Genomic DNA, 16,271 nt, shown 5'->3' with positions numbered 1-16,271 from the left:
GTAGTTGTCACCAATAGAAGAAATTATTCACTTGGAAAGAATAATTTATTAAGGAAAAGGTAAAACTTGTAAGTAATCAGTTTTGGTGATATATTTATTTTGCTTGTATTGTGATGTGCCTTGTTGCTTGCAAAATTTCATGGTTAAGTGGATTGGAAATTTTGGTAATTCTTTATTGGATATCGACCTCATTTTGCACCTTATTCATCTAGTCGAGGGTTAGTCTTCGTGTCATCAGATGTCGTCTACCCTCAATGTTCGCTCTAGGTCTCCATTCAACTATTATTTTCATCCACTCCCGGAGTTTGTCCCGCCCACGTCTGGCTTTTCTTTGCTTTAATTGAGACAACATTGGTTCAGACCTACTGCAGCTCAGTATTTCAATTTTGGTCGGATAGGGTGATTCCAAACATTGCTCTTTCCAAACTGCTGTTCGCGACGTATACCAAACCAGGCGTGTGTCCGCGATTTGTTCCTGTTTCGGCCCGCAAAGTTTCGCCCCACACAAAAAAAATCTTGTTTCGCCCCAGATTTTATTCCTGTTTCGTATCGAAAATAAAAATAATGAATAATTTATTATTTTATTCTTGTTTCGCCCCACTTTTTGTTCCTTATTCGCCCCGGGTAGTAATTTATGTGTTTTACAACATATTTTGTACGGACAGCATACAAAATATTTTAAAAATCATATTTTTGACGATGAATATTATTAATGAACTCATCAAGTTAGTATTCAATACCAGAAATCAATTAATGGAAACAGGAGCCTTTTAACTTATTCAAATTGTTATATATATATTGGTTTAATAACGCAATATCTCACCTTCATCTTGATGCATGGACTTCGGAATCAAGATAATTTTACTATGTACTTGGTCCGTTTATGATATTTTTATACCAAGGTTTATCGTTATACTTTTGAGACAACCTAAGACAGCTGTGCCGCAATCTGCAAGAACATAATATCCTGTAATAGGTTTATGAACACCTTTCATGCCATCGTTTGGTCTTGGGTAAACGATTGCTCTTATATATATCTAGAATATTGTTGTAATTCACTTTTTTTTTCTGGCTATACAAAAGTAACATTTTAAAAAGTGGGACGAAACAGGAATGTGGGACAAAAACCCGGGGCGAAACAGGAACAAATCGTGTCCGCGCTTTAGGCAAATGTTTTACTTGCTTATATCTTACATTATCTTATATATCTTGCCTTAGAAAAGTATTACGAAGTACATAATATTAAATCATATACGATGTCTCCGTATTTTTTTGATTACTAATAGGAAAAAGTTTATTAATAACTAGCTGACCTGGCAAACGTGGTTTTGCCATATAAATTATATATGTAAACCTTCCTTGAGCTTCAACGAATCTGAGCGGATAAGTACGGAAACATTTTAAAGACGTTATAAAAATTAAAAATGAACCTACATGAATATATTCAGTGGGAGGCTCCTTTGCACAAGAATCCAGCTAGATTATGGGTACCACAACGGTGCCTATTTCTGCCGTGAAGTAATGTGTAAACATTACTGTGTTTTGGTCTGAAGGGCGCCGTAGCTAGTGAATTTACTGGGTAAATGAGACTTAACATTTTATGTGTCAAGGTGACGAGCGCAAGTGTAGTGCCACTCAGAAATTTTGGGTTTTTCAAGAATCCTGACCAGCACTGCACTGTAATGGGTAGGGCGTATCAGTTATCATAAGTTGAACGTCCTGCACGTCTCGTCCCTTATTTTCATAAAAAAATGAATGACATTACCTCACCTTTATAAATCCAATTAGGAATGTGAATTTATTGGTGATTCAGCTACGTACATTGTCTGACGACTTAAGAGAGTCTAATTAGATTCAATACGATTAATTCAATTCAGGTCGATTTGATTAGAACGATGATTCGCATTGTTCAGTTGGTACACAGGTTTCAAAGAACAAATTTAAAGTTAATTTACCACCACTTGGAAAAAGTTGAGAAGAAGTGACCAAACACTTATTGATATCGCAAGCGAATCCTCGCGGGTATTGTCATTTTTTATGACACTAAGGGACGAGACGAGCAGGACGTTCAGTTGATGGCAATTGATACGCCCTACCTAAAAATTCTTCTTCACCTTGAGACATAAGATGTCAAGTCACATCCGAGGTAAGACGAATACCTAATCATCATCGTACTAGCTTCTTGGCTCGACGTTCTTGCCTACGATATATATAAGAGCGCTGGGGCGTATCCCAAGAGGCAAAGGTTCGAGTCCCGCATAATCCATAAATTTTGGTATAAATTAAAATTGTTCCGATCATTAAACGTTACAATTATTATTATTTGTGTGACTGGTGTTCAAGAAGTCCAGGTAATATGTACTACGTAATAGAGAACCCCATTCCAAACAAATCTATATAATCCGCGGGTCAATTACTTTGACATTCAAATTCATTCAATGTCTATTAAGTCAACGTGAAGACACGACGTCACTAGATAAATCAACACAATCAAATTATAAGTGTTTTATGTTGCTGAAAATTATGGTGAAAGGTTACTTTACTTGTATTTTAAGAGATTGTTTTAATTAAATAGTGATCTCTATACACACGAAAATATATTTTAAAATAACGCATCACCTAAATGCGTGTTATTACTGCAAACGCTGGGCAAGGGAGGTTAGTGGTGCCTGGACTTAGTGACAGCCTTCGATTGAATGTGGCACAAAGCGCTTATAGCGAAGCTTTCATCATTATACATTTTAAAGAAGTTATCCAAATGGGTCACTAGCTTTTTGACTAATCAGAATATCAAGGTTGCTATCGACAGTGCATGCTCTTACTCAAAAACTATAAATGCAGGTGTCCCGCAAGGTCGTGTGCTATGCCCTACACTGTTTCTTCTACATACTAATGATATACTACAAATTAGTGGCATTCATTGCTCTAATCTAGCGTTGACGAGAACCGGAACAAAGTTGTGTCTGAAATACTATGTAAACTCTCGGAATAATGCCGGCACAATTCAGTCCAGTTTATTCCTAAGAAGACACAAATTTTTCGCGTTTATTTAAAAAATAGCCTCTCTATGTCGTATCCCCTAATTCGAGAATAGAAGACAACTGCCAGAGCTTGTATTGGCATACTCGGCGTTGATATATCGAGCTACGTTCGTGTCCGTAGTCTTATGGAAGAGAAGGTTAAGTTGGCCTTCATGCTTGGTGTATCTTCTTCCATTACACCGCATATAACGTAGAGCGGCTCTTTTCATCGACGATGAAGTCACCACCGATCGGCTTGATTATTCAGCATTGCGTAGGAAAGCGGGCTCTCACTCTCTGCATCTTCTACCGCATATATCACGGGTAGTGTTCAGAGGAGCTTTTCGGGTTGATACCAGCAGTCGAATTCCATCATCGGAAATCACTTCAAATGCGAAATTCCCCCTGTATCATGTTGTTATCTGGCATTCATAACCGCGCGAGAGACTTCTTGACTTGCACAGTCACTTTGTGAAGTCACTTTCCTAGTCACTTAGGGACCTTCAATCTTAGAGCATAGTTACTATCTTAAAGCGTCGCCGCAATGCGTCTCCCCAATATAGCTTATACAAACATTTTACCTCTGAAATTTTAATACTTCTCTCTTTCTCTTCATAAAGTATTATTTTAATCACAGCGATAACGTACAAAGCACCTATAAATTACATAACGCATTATGCATTAAGACGCCCAATGAGAATGCGAAACGTGTTTTAGAACGACCAATTGATGCCAAATACGTTATGGTAGTGCTATTATCACGTCTATGTAGTGACGCATCTGTATTACAGTACAAGTAATAGAACAGTAGCGTAACTCGGCGGTAACTCCTTGAAATTTATACCTACATTTGGGCGGAGCGCTAGGGTTGGTACATACAAGAAGATTAATGACGCGGACGGCACGGTCTGGTCTTCCCAAGATTGCTTAGCGGCAGTGTACACCGTGTTTATGTGTGCGTGCGTCGATTCGGACGTTCTAGTATCAAGTTAAAATACTATATCGTGTCTATATCTTGTCAAATCAGGGTTGACAATCTCAATAGCCGTCAAGGAAACCTTTTAAATAAAAATGAAAATAAAAACAACAATTAGTTTTTCCTTTGTTGTGTCCCCCCGTCGTTCAAAAATCAAATTGAAAGAATTGTCTAAAATGAATAACTAACTAGAATTTTTATATCGTTCTAACTTTCTCAGGAGGTAAAAAATAAACTTAATTTTAGCTTACTATACTTGGTAGGTTAACTACTAACACGCAATTATATAAATTTAAAAAAATTGTCGATCGTCGTTCTATAGTTTAGATAGTTTTATACTACTATTATTAATTTTGTTTGGATTTACCTACATACAAGAAGTTTTTATTTTAATGCCTCAAGTACTATCTACTACTACTCCATACATGTACATACATCCGTACTAATATTGAGATGTAAAAGTGGGGCAATGCATCTCTTGACCTCTGGTACTGCCATAGTTCAAGAAGATGATTATAAAGTATATTAATATGATAAATAGTATACGATGGCGCAATAGGTTAAATCGTTGTCTCTCACCACGGAGCCCCCGGTTTGATCCTCGCCCGACACGTAGGTACCAATGTGCTTTCGGTTTTCCAATTCATATGTACGTTCATTTTTTTTTTCTAACACTGTAAGGTCTGCAACACTCTTTTGATTCTCTGGCAAGAGAGCATGAACTGTGATGATCACATGCCATCAGGTGACCAGTACCCGCTCGTTTGTTCTATCGAAGAGCCATATTTTTTTTTGTAAGCAAGCAAATTTAAGAAAAATATGTTATAGGTGCTGAATTTTTTGCGGTTAGGGTTACCATTTAGTAATTTGTCATGATAAAAAGATAACATTTCGATTAAAGTCCGGACTTTTTATCTGATCTCGTTTAGATTTCGTTTTTCGTCAACATTACAGACTTATTTGATATTAGTTAAAATGCTTTCACTGCCGAAGACAGCAAGCGTCGCAACTCGAAAATATTTTGGCCTCAGTGAGCCATACATCTTTGTGCCGTTTGGTGTCGAGCCCCTTGGCCCATGAGGCCCAGAGGCGCGGAGAATGTTCAAAGAACTATCTTCGCGCCTCAATAAGGCTATTGGAAACTCAAGCACTGGCAGCTATTTCGGTCAACGGATCAGACTAGCAATCCAACGCGGATATGCTGCCAGTATTCTTGGTACGCTTCCACGTAATGATAGTTTTAATTTTATGTCGTCATAGTATTGTAAATATAGTTATAAGAATTGTTTTACTTTATAAAAAATATATGCCTAGCGAAGTTAATATGTAGTATTATGGCTATAATCCATATCGTAAATTAAGACTATAATTTCAAAGTCAGTTATATACAATTTCCTGTTTTGTTTCAGCAAGGTATTGGCGTGGAACTGGTGAGGGCTCTGGACAGCCATCCTCCGAGCCTTAGCAATATCTTCTGCGAGTGTGATTCCAGGGATGATGTTGTGAGTATCTTTCTTTATCGTTCCAAAATTCACTGTTCAAATGCAGAATAGCAATTATTTTAGACGATCAGATAGACAATTTGTTTTCTAAAGTGATATCCCTCACTTCTGGGATCAATTATACAGCCGTTCTCGAACGATTGGCTCAGTTGATAAGAGCGCTCCCGTATCGTTCATAAATTTTTGGAACAAATTAAATTTGTGCGATAATTTAAGGGTACCTCTTAAGGCACAAAGAGACCTTCAATAGTTACCGGGGTTGTCAGTTTTCAAAGTTCTTTCATCTCAGAAAAAACATGGAGGTACCAAGTTGATATTTTGAATCAAATAAGAAGGGATTTCGCTAAAAAAATATCAAACATTTATGGAAATACACGTTGACATTAAAACAAATAAACTATGGATACCCTAAACTTATGAACTATGGTAGCATTACATCTGACGACCCTAAAGAAACGGTAGAGATGTTTTAAAATTATTTTCAGTCAGTTTTTGAATCTCAAAAAACTTACTTAAGTTGAGACACTGTTTGCCCCGTTGATAAGATCCATTCCACTGATTCGCATATCCTTATAAATAATTTATGTTTTTATAAAGAATTGTATTGGAAATCAGCAAATAATTGTATATCCTTGACTCTGATAAATTTACTTGTCCAGATCAAATCAGGCCAGTTTTTCGCCCGCGATTACGCCCACTTGAGCGTAGTATTCGCTGCCGCACTTTTCGACTACGCCTGCTGTATTTAGTCGGAGCCTTAATCTAAGCATCTGTGTTGATTTATAAGTCAAAGGAACAAAAATAAAGATACGTTTTGAATAGTTAAAAAACATAAAAAATAACAAAAGTAAAATAATCTACTCAATGCCAATATTTATCTTATCAATAATTGTTATTTAAGAAACAAATTGAAAAAAGGTCGTTTTAAGATAAAATCATTATAAAAATACACTTTATGAAGCACACATTAGTTTCTAACGAAATAAAATTCGACGATAAGTGTATTTTAAAGAAAAATGATCAAAAAAAAACATCATTGCCAAGGGGACACCCGGGTTTGAACCGGGGACCTATCGATCTGCAGTCGATTGCTCTACCACTGAGCTATATCCCCATGTGTGATGTTGTTGAAATATCGAATGTATTATAATATTCATATATCGAAATAGTTGATAGAACTAATTGTGTGGGCTGATGCGATGTGTCATAGCTACGATGTATCTATTTACCATTTGTTATAAACAGGCGGACAAACGGACGGACGGCTTGTGATATACATTACTAGCTGACACGACAGACGTTGTTCTGTAGAAAATTAAAAAAATAAATGTTTTATATAAATTTGCCAATAATATTCCTAAATATCAAGAATTATTTCGTAAGAAATGCTCTCTGTTGTTATAATGAAATTGTTTCACTGCAGAACTGTCAAACCGTGCGTCAATAAATTCTCTCACAGAAAATATGTCCATACAAAACAAATATTGGAAATAAACATAATTATGGGTCCCAAATCGAAATAAAAACTATCCTATCTCTCAAGTTGGACTAAACTGCACTTCATGAAGTAATCCCCATTTAAACCCGTTCATTAGTTTAGGAGTCCATCGCGGGCAAACAACGTGTCACGTAATTTATATATATTAGATGTACATGACATGTAGGGTCACCTGATGGTATGTAATCACCGCAAACTCTCTTGTTACTGCTGTTACAGTCTATCTAGACGTATAAATGATCTAAGGAATATAATTTTGAGCTAGCGTTTAGAACCACAGAGTCGAGAACGTTTGTAATAAAAATGAACCCAAATGTTTCGTCATGTGTTTTTTTTATGGAAAAGGAGGACAAACGAGCGTACGGGTCACCTGGTGTTAAGTGATCACGGCCGCCCACATTCTCTTGCAACACCAGAGGAATCACAGGAGCGTTTCCGGCATTTAAGGAAGGTGTACGCGCTTTTTTTGAAGGTACCCATGTCGTTTCGTCCCGGAAACACCGCACAAGGAAGTTCATTCCACAGCTTCGTAGTACGTGGAAGAAAGCTCCTTGAAAACCGCACTGTGGAGGGCCGCTACACATCCAGATGGTAGGGTTGATATCCTAACTTGTGGTGTTTTTGCGGTTATCTTCGCAGGGCTTCAGATGGCTTTTTATATACTCACTCACACACAATGATATGTACATACACAAACACACGAACACACACACACTTGCAAGGGTAATAACAACCCTTTTTTTAAGTATTATAATCCATAAAAAAGATATATTATATACTAGTTGACCCGACAGACGTTGTTCTGTATATAATAAATAAAATAATGTTTTATTTTTATATACATATCATAACATCAAGAATTATTTCGTAAAATATGCTTCCTGTTGTTATAATTAAATTGTTTCACAGCAGAACTGTCAAACCGTGCGTCAATAAATTCTCTCATAGAACATATGTCCATACAAAACAAATATCCGACGACAGGGGGACACATCAAAGGAAAAACTAAATTGTTGTTTATTTATTTTCCGAGCATTTTCATATTTATTCACATTTTAAACCTTCTCTGGACTTCCACAAATAATTCAAGACCAAAATTAGCCAAATCGGTCCGGTCCATCGGTCGTTCTCGAGTTTTAGCGAGACTAACGAACAGCAATTCATTTTTATATATATAGATATATCCACTCCTATTCAATCCCTTAGGGAGGAGGGGATAGCTGATGAACAGTGCTGCATGGAAACATGAATCCATGATCCATGTCAGGTGAAGTTGAGCCGTCTCCTTTTGCCTATTGTTTTATTGCCTAGTTATGCATTTTATTTTTGTAATAATCTATATCTATATATAATCTGCTGAAAAGAAATGATATACATAACATTAATACGAGATACAAGAATAAATTGTTGATTCCAATATACCGATTGCAAAAACTTAACGATTCTTTCATAGGAAACTCTGTGCGTTTCTATAACAAACTCCCATCAAAAGTGACAGATCTATCAATTCGTCATTTCAAATCTTATATTAAAAAACAATTAATTAAGGAAGCCTATTATAGAATAGATGATTTTATAAATGCCAAGATAGCTTGGCCAGATGTCGCTCCATCTCGCAATGACAGCTTGACAATACCTTAGATTCTTGTAAACCGGTGTAGAGCTATGACCAGTTTTTGTATAATATAGTGCAATAGTATTATTATGGATACAACTTTGTATTTTTGTATATTAGAATAATTTATTTTGTGACGATTCAATGTGATCCTCGAGATTTTATTGGATAAAGATATTCTGATTCTGATATCATCATCAGCCGGAAGACGTCCACTGCTGGACAAAGGCCTCCACCAAAGATCACCCCCTGCTCCGTCTCTTATGTGGGTAGTACCGTGGCCACCACGAGCGGGGCCGCCGGGGACTGGGGGCCGGAGCCTTAATCAATGGTCTGTCATGTTTGGGGGGTTTTTGCCATAATCGCCACCACACATTATTTCACTGAATGTTAATCTTAATGTTCTGTACGGCAATAAAGAATCTATTTATCTGTTTATATATAGAATGAAAATGGTTTTTGTTTGAGGCTTAATCGCGCCTTAACCACGGATCGTATCGACATGAAACTACCAACATTAGATGCGAAATTTATCCTAGATGGTTTTTGGCTACTTACTAGATTATTTTTTTTATTGTATTTGTAATGAGATGATTAAAATTTAATTTATTTCTTTTTTAAATTCGCCCAGCGAAGCGGGTGAGAACGGCTAGTCTTTATATATATAATGAAAATGGTCATTGTTTGAGGCTCTTTCACGCCTAAACCACTGATCCTATCGACATGAAAGTACCACCATTCAATGCGAAATTTATACTAGATGGTTTATGGCTGTTGTTTTTCGAATTAACAGTGTTCGTTCAATAATTTGTTTCCTTTTAAAATTCGCCCAGCGTAGCGGGCGGGATCGGCTAGTTAATTTATATGTGTCGTGACACAGCATACCATTTGTTGACGATAATGTTATTGTCTTCCAGACGATCACGTGCGACTGCGAGGCCACGCCAGCGTTCCAGCTCAAGGCGTTCAGTCAGCGCGGGGAGAAGGTGGAAGTATCTCACTACAGGGTTAACGTTAACAGGTAACACATCAAACTACTTAAGGGCATTCTAAAATATATTTCATCATCATCATATCAGCCGGAAGACGTCCTCTGCTGGACAAAGGCCTACTCCAAAGATCTCCACGACGATCGCTCGTCCAACGTATTACAGCGGTCTTGACCAGATCTTCGGTCCATCTTGTGGGGGTCTACCAACACTACGTCATCCGGTACGTGGTCGCCTTTACTGCTCCAAAGGCCATCTATCCGTCTAATGTGCACTGCCCACTGCCACTTCAGTTTTGTAATCATCTGGGCTATATCGGTGTAGGTTATGTATGGCTGGGTATAGGTGACTTTGGTTCTCCTACGGATTATGTTGATTCGATCTCGCAGGGAAATATATTGCATGAGCGTGGCTCATTCCTTTTTCCTCAATACCAGGTAAAACACCATACCAGTTACGAAAAGAAACAGTTTTCAATTTAATGTAAATATATTTTATAAGTTTTAGTTAAAACATTACAGTACTTAATATTAATTTCGAATATTGATTAATTTTATTGTGTGCAACGAAATAAAAGTTCGTACATCAATCTACGTTGATATTTCCATCCGTAGAGTCACAAATAATACTAAATACATCCTTACATTACATTAATAATAATTGTTTGATAAACAAAGTCCTCTACTGAACAAATATATCTTTAAATGTTATGATGGTAGTTCTTTAATTAAATCCCAACAAAAAATGTACAAGAGGAAAGTAATTGACGTTTGGACATCTTTCCAGATTCCGTGCTCGGCTGAATGTCACATGTATAACGGAAAAATTGACGGGAGAGCTGAAATGCGACGGTTGGCCTGACGTCAAAGTGGCCTTAGCACCTGTCGGACCACTGAAACCCAACGCGGCTGAGAGTAATTTACAGCAGTTAGTCAGGTAATCTATATATATATATATAAGAGATTTCCACGTATATAGTCACTCATCACGATATCTCTGGAACCATAAGGCGTAGAGACTTGAAATTTGGTAGAAATATTCCTTTCGCCGAGTAGAGATCAGCTAAGAACGGATTTAAAGAAATTCCATCCGAAAGAGTTTTTTTTATAACAGAACAACGTCTGTCGGGTCCGCTGGTAGAAAATAACAGGAGAGCTTGAAGTGCGCCTTGTGGCCTGACGTCGAGGTGGCCTCAGCGCGTGTTGGACTACAGACTGCAACCCAACGCGGCAGAGAGACTGAATTGTGAACTAAGTCACCAGACAATCAAATTCAGTCTTGAACCGTCAATAATAGTAGTTGGCTCATAATTAATTATAAAATAAACGTTAAAGTATTTTTTCTTGTAGTATTCGCGGCCGCAAAATGTCATTGAACTTTTCTGAAGAATACCTACTTACTTAGAAAAACTTAAAACTTAAAATTTTATTCTTTTTAGAAGATAATTTGTTATTTCAAGTGATAGCCCTCACTTCTGTGATTAAATATACAAATTTAATTTGTTCATAGGCGATGTGGGACTCGAACCCGCGCCTCTCGCATTACGTCCAAGCGCTCTTACCAACTGAGCCAACCGTCCGAGCGACGCATCGACCGAAATTTTGGTTGCTGATCTCGGGTTGTGGCTCCGAGTTCGAGTTAAAGTTTAAACACATCATAGGTCTGACAGATTAAGTCTATGGTTTGACTGATCGCGCTGTCGAGCCGACTTTTCCCGTACCGAGCGTTACATAGCCGATCGTGACAGCTTAGTTCTCATCGCACCTAAAGAAATTATTACTTTAAAAATCAATTCTGTATTGAGTGTATGATTGTATGTTTTACATTACTTTCCAGTGATATAATAGTGAGCGCGCTCCGTAACACACAACTGCAGTTCAACTTCGCGCAGTACCCCACGTGTCCGAGACTGCGGCGATACATGCCAGAGGCTTCGCCCCGCCTGCCCCTGCATTATGACTCCATGGTAAGCAACAGTTGTATGGGGTAATGAGGTTCATAAACACGAGTGGCGTGGGTTGCATCGCAATGAATGACGCCACGAGCGATTTTGAACTAGTTTAATTTATTAATAAGCAAACAAATACCATAAGTAGTCGAGTTGGCGCTTAAATGGGCGAGAAATGGTACACATAGGTACTTATCTCTGGTGAGTGGTTTCTTTTTACTTCAAGGAATGGCATAGGTTTATCCATACAGCCAACACGGGAAATGTGAAATTTATAGAATATACCAACCAGCATCTAGGCAAATTATATTATCAAGTTATTTTTCTTAATATTATTATGTTATATAGTATGTTCCTACTACGTTTTACTTTTACCTAATATTTCTATGGACACCTAGGCTAGATTTAGCTGTCTGTGGCACTAAAAATACTGTGCTTCTTTTAGGCCATAGAGTAAAGACTTCTTCAAAGAATCAAAAAAGTATGTACTTAAATCAGTGATCAAATAAAAATTTATGATAAAATGAGGAGTAATCAAAGTTAATAATGTCATACGAAAGTTTTAATAATTAATTTAGAAAGGATTTTCGGGCTTAAACAACTAGTCGTGAAGCAAACCAGGGGGGTGCAACTTCCCTACATTGGCACATGAAAAAAATTTGCATTGAAAGTGCTGCCATCTATTCTATGAGGTACGCTGCAACTTCATCACGATGGCGATCATTTTACATACATGATAGATGGATAGATAGCGCTAGTGATAGCAAAAACCTCACTTAACTTACTTATTAAAACAACACTTGACTATGTGTTGTAATCATAGAATGCCTCTTTTTATATAAAGGTAACCCCTGAACTTGATAAACGAATAAGATTCTGCAACCACACAATCAAAACGAACATCAGTATGCAATCAATACGGTCAACAGAAGGCTCATCAAGCTTAGCCCCCCAAAAAAAAAATTTTTCTATTTTTGAATTTTCAATATCGCATATCGTTAGTTCGTAGTTTGTTCTTAATTGTTCGCTATAAATAATTGTTTGTTATTTTGTTGTTTATTTAAAAAAAATATTGAAAATGGGGGGAAACGCCTACTATTAGGTTCTGGCACTCGCTGGCCGCTGCCGCGGCACGCTACGCTCGGCTCGTGCGTTGTTTTAACTGTTCTAACATAACCTAACCTAACCAATTTTAATGAATTGCAAATAAAAAAAAAAAAATCGAGAACAAACAAATGTTTATAGAGAACAATCAAGAACATATGGCGAACTAACGATGTAATAAAAAAAAAATCTGGGGGGCTAACTTTTCTGAGCTTCAACAGCAATAGTAAATACTAAAAACATAATTAGCGCCATCTAGCGACGGTACGCTACTAGCGTAAAAATAACGCAGCGCCATCTCTTAGCCTGGGTACACTGATTTTACGAAATAAAAACATCAGTGGCACATCTATCTCAAGTATATAGTGTATTATCTATGAAGCAAACTACAAAATATCTATCTCAGCTATTAATATTTAATAAATAAAGCATCCTCGTTTTTGCCCTGTGCTTCCCCGGGGCATAAAATAATTGGGAAGTTCCAGGCCGAAGTGACGTAAAAGGCGACTTAGGGCATTTGCCAGTAGGAGCCTTCTTTCCACAGGATTCCGGCTGGGTTATGGGTACCACAACGGCGGCTTTTTCTGCCCTGAAGCAGAAATTTGTTAGCATTATTGTGTTTCGGTCTGAAGGGCGCCATAACTAGTTAAATTACAGCTCAAATGAGACTTAACATTTTATGTCTCAAGGTTTTTCAAGAGTCCTTGCAATGTGGAGGGCGTATCAATTACCATCAACTGATCGTCCTACTTGTCTTGTCTCTTACTGTCATATTGTCATCTCTTTTCAGCTCCAACAAGACAGACATATGTACACATCAACACCCAACTCAACAGCAGGTTGTATACAGTTGCTTGGTGACAAGCGATTGTTGGTCAAGATTGTTGCTGCGAAGGACTTGGGAGGTATAATACAATAATTCCAGAGGTATTAGAGTTTTAAGCCTTAGATTATTGATTGGTCTCCGCTCTAACTAGATACCACACTACCTAAGAACAATAGCTTTTATATTACTGCAACTATTAGATGCTTGTGTGCGTGGCATCTTGACACTCAATGGCATCTTTCAAATTTCGTAACATAAGCTTCGTGTTGTTTTACATTGAAATTAATAAAAAAAAAAAAGACGTGTGCCACTCGGGAACTGCCGCGGTAAAGCTATTGCATAGCATTTTTTATCAACTTATGCAATTATTATAATTATTTATTTATTCTTCTTTGATAACAATTCAAGTTTTTTCTTTGATACTAATTCAAGTTACATTTTTTGAGCGTGGTGACCGATAAGAAAACATTTTTTTTTTCTTTTATTGAATAAATGAGAAGTTACTTAATATTGTTTAAAATATTTTTATTATCATACAATACATGTAGGTTTTTCAGGAATTTTTATCATTGAATCTATAGGTTTATGGTAACTGAAATAAGAAACATAAGTTTGAGACTTGATATCCTCTAAATATCTAGAAAATACCGCATCAATGGTGGTCCCATATTTTGTTGTGGATTCTTGTAGCAGTTAGTTATTATTAATTATAATAATAAACATTCTAGATTGTTTATTAATGTAATTAATAATAGCTAACTGTTTACCTGCGAAAGCCACTGCAACCCAAACAATAATGGACCATCGTTCTTACACAGGTAAGCATTGGGAGCATGCTCTGACAAACTTTCAGCTTTTATAAAATGACGTTGGTCAACGGGCTCTTAGACCATACCTATTGTTACAGGCTAAATTTCGTTGAAGACTTGGATTTTTTTTGTCGTGCAAATGAAAATAATAGTAACTACATCTGTAATAAATAATAAATTTGATCAATATTTCTCAGGTCTATTAACATAATTGCTATTTTTTCAAATTTAAATAAAAATAGACTTTGTTCGTTTTCGAAAGGCAACAATTTGCATTGTATTTTGTTGTCAGCCACCTAGCGTTACTTTTGAAAATTATTTTATTTTGCAACAATAAAATTAAATGTTGTGTGTAATTCACGTGGTGTAGTAAACTTTATTTATTAGATGGCGTTGAATAATAGACACTCCATCTAAGGTGAATTTAAAAATAAATAGTTTTGGATTATGCGACATCTAGTGTCACCTTCATGAACTATTTCGTATGTCCAAATCGAACGTTGAATCTATCGAGTATAATACAACATAACAGTTTCCGATAGATGGCGCTGATCATGGAAGTGTGGGGTGTTAGGTTATTTTCGTTACGCAATTTCTTGATTCGGTCGCCGCGCTCAATGTCCGCGATAAAAGCTATGCAATAGCTTAATAAAATACAAAATACTTGTTGATGATATGTAATCCCAAGGATTTTCTTATTTCTGGTACTATTATTTTTACAAAGTTTTACTACGCAACCTGGCATTTTAATTTCAATTATTAGCAAAGTTTAACAGAACATGTGGCACGTCAACGTCACACATTGTTCGAGACTGGCTCGAATACTCCCACTTGGGCGTAGTATTAGTTGCCGCATTTTGCGACTACGCCTGCGGTATCTAGTTGCAGTGGAGACCAGTCCTTATTCTTAGTTTGAAGCACTATTTGGTTTGGCCTAATGGGCTACTTAGACTTAACAACTACTTATTGTATGTGTTGTTATGATGTCTGCTAACTCCGATATGTATATGTAGGTAAGGCGGGCTGCGTGGCGCCGTACTGCGTGGTGGAAATGGATGAACCCCCCCAGAGGAATCAGACAGCCTTCAAGAAGGATACGACGAGCCCGGTCTGGGAGGAACACTTCTTATTGTGAGTGACCTTCAAAATAAATCGCATACATTTTTTTTATGGAACAGGAGGACAAACGAGCGTACGGGTCACCTGGTGTTAAGTGATCACCGCCGCCCACATTCTCTTGCAACACCAGAGGAATCACAAGAGCGTTGCCGGTCTTTAAGGAAGGTGTACGCGGTTTTTTTGAAGGTACCCATGTCGTATTGTCCCGGAAACACCGCACAAGGAAGCTCATTCCATAGCTTTGTAGTATGCGAAGAAAGCTCCTTGAAAACCGCACTGTGGAGGACCGCCACACATCCAGATGGTGGGGATGAAAACCTAACTTGTGGCGTGTCGTGCGAAAGTGGAATTCGACGGCAGGAATCAGGTTAAACAGCATGTGTAGTGTTTCTTCTCAAACCTAGATATAGGTTTAATTTATACGTTTAGACAGAGCCTCTTGAAAGGCAACGCATGAAATAACGCCCTGTGCTTTCCCGGGGCATAAAAAAAAACCGCTCAGAATTTTTCGGTTTTTTAAATTTTTATATAATGTATTCAAATCTGTGTTTCGGTCTGAAGGGCGCCGTAGCTAGTGAAATTACTGCGCAAGTGAGACTTAACATCTTATGTTTCAAGGTGACGAGCGCAATTGTAGTGCTGCTCAGAATTTTTGGGTTTATCAAGAAACCTAAGCGGCACTGCATTGTAATGCGCATGATGTGTCAATTACCATCAGCTGAACGTCCTGCTCGTCTCGTCCCTTATTGTTTTAAAAAAAGACAACATGCCGAGTTTATTAGTATAGTATGCATGACAGCTATGTCTTACACTCGCGATCCAATATGTGTAATAGAGGCTAACAGTTAACCGCTATTTTTCGACG

At 37.3% G+C, this 16,271-nt stretch overlaps 1 protein-coding gene and 1 non-coding gene across 6 annotated transcripts in view; one reads left to right on the top strand and one right to left on the bottom strand.

The window, feature by feature from the left end:
• Positions 1 to 16,271, top strand: part of LOC126976161 (uncharacterized) — a 116,717-nt gene that overhangs the window by 66,700 nt on the left and 33,746 nt on the right. For all 5 annotated transcript variants that reach the window (XR_007731849.1, XM_050824384.1, XM_050824383.1 and 2 more), the window contains exons 3-8: positions 5,406 to 5,498; positions 9,529 to 9,632; positions 10,387 to 10,536; positions 11,437 to 11,566; positions 13,443 to 13,557; positions 15,301 to 15,418. Coding sequence is in view for 4 of the 5 variants with exons in the window: in XM_050824384.1 (XP_050680341.1) it covers positions 5,406 to 5,498; positions 9,529 to 9,632; positions 10,387 to 10,536; positions 11,437 to 11,566; positions 13,443 to 13,557; positions 15,301 to 15,418 (710 nt within the window). In the remaining variant the exon portion in view is untranslated. The remainder of the gene's footprint in view (positions 1 to 5,405; positions 5,499 to 9,528; positions 9,633 to 10,386; positions 10,537 to 11,436; positions 11,567 to 13,442; positions 13,558 to 15,300; positions 15,419 to 16,271) is intronic.
• On the bottom strand, positions 6,541 to 6,612 carry Trnac-gca (transfer RNA cysteine (anticodon GCA)). The gene has a single exon. It is a non-coding gene; the product is annotated as a tRNA-Cys (tRNA).

This window comes from Leptidea sinapis, chromosome 39 (assembly GCF_905404315.1).
Source record: "Leptidea sinapis chromosome 39, ilLepSina1.1, whole genome shotgun sequence".
Lineage (NCBI taxonomy): Eukaryota > Metazoa > Arthropoda > Insecta > Lepidoptera > Pieridae > Leptidea > Leptidea sinapis.
This window is presented reverse-complemented; position numbering and strand designations above follow the sequence as displayed.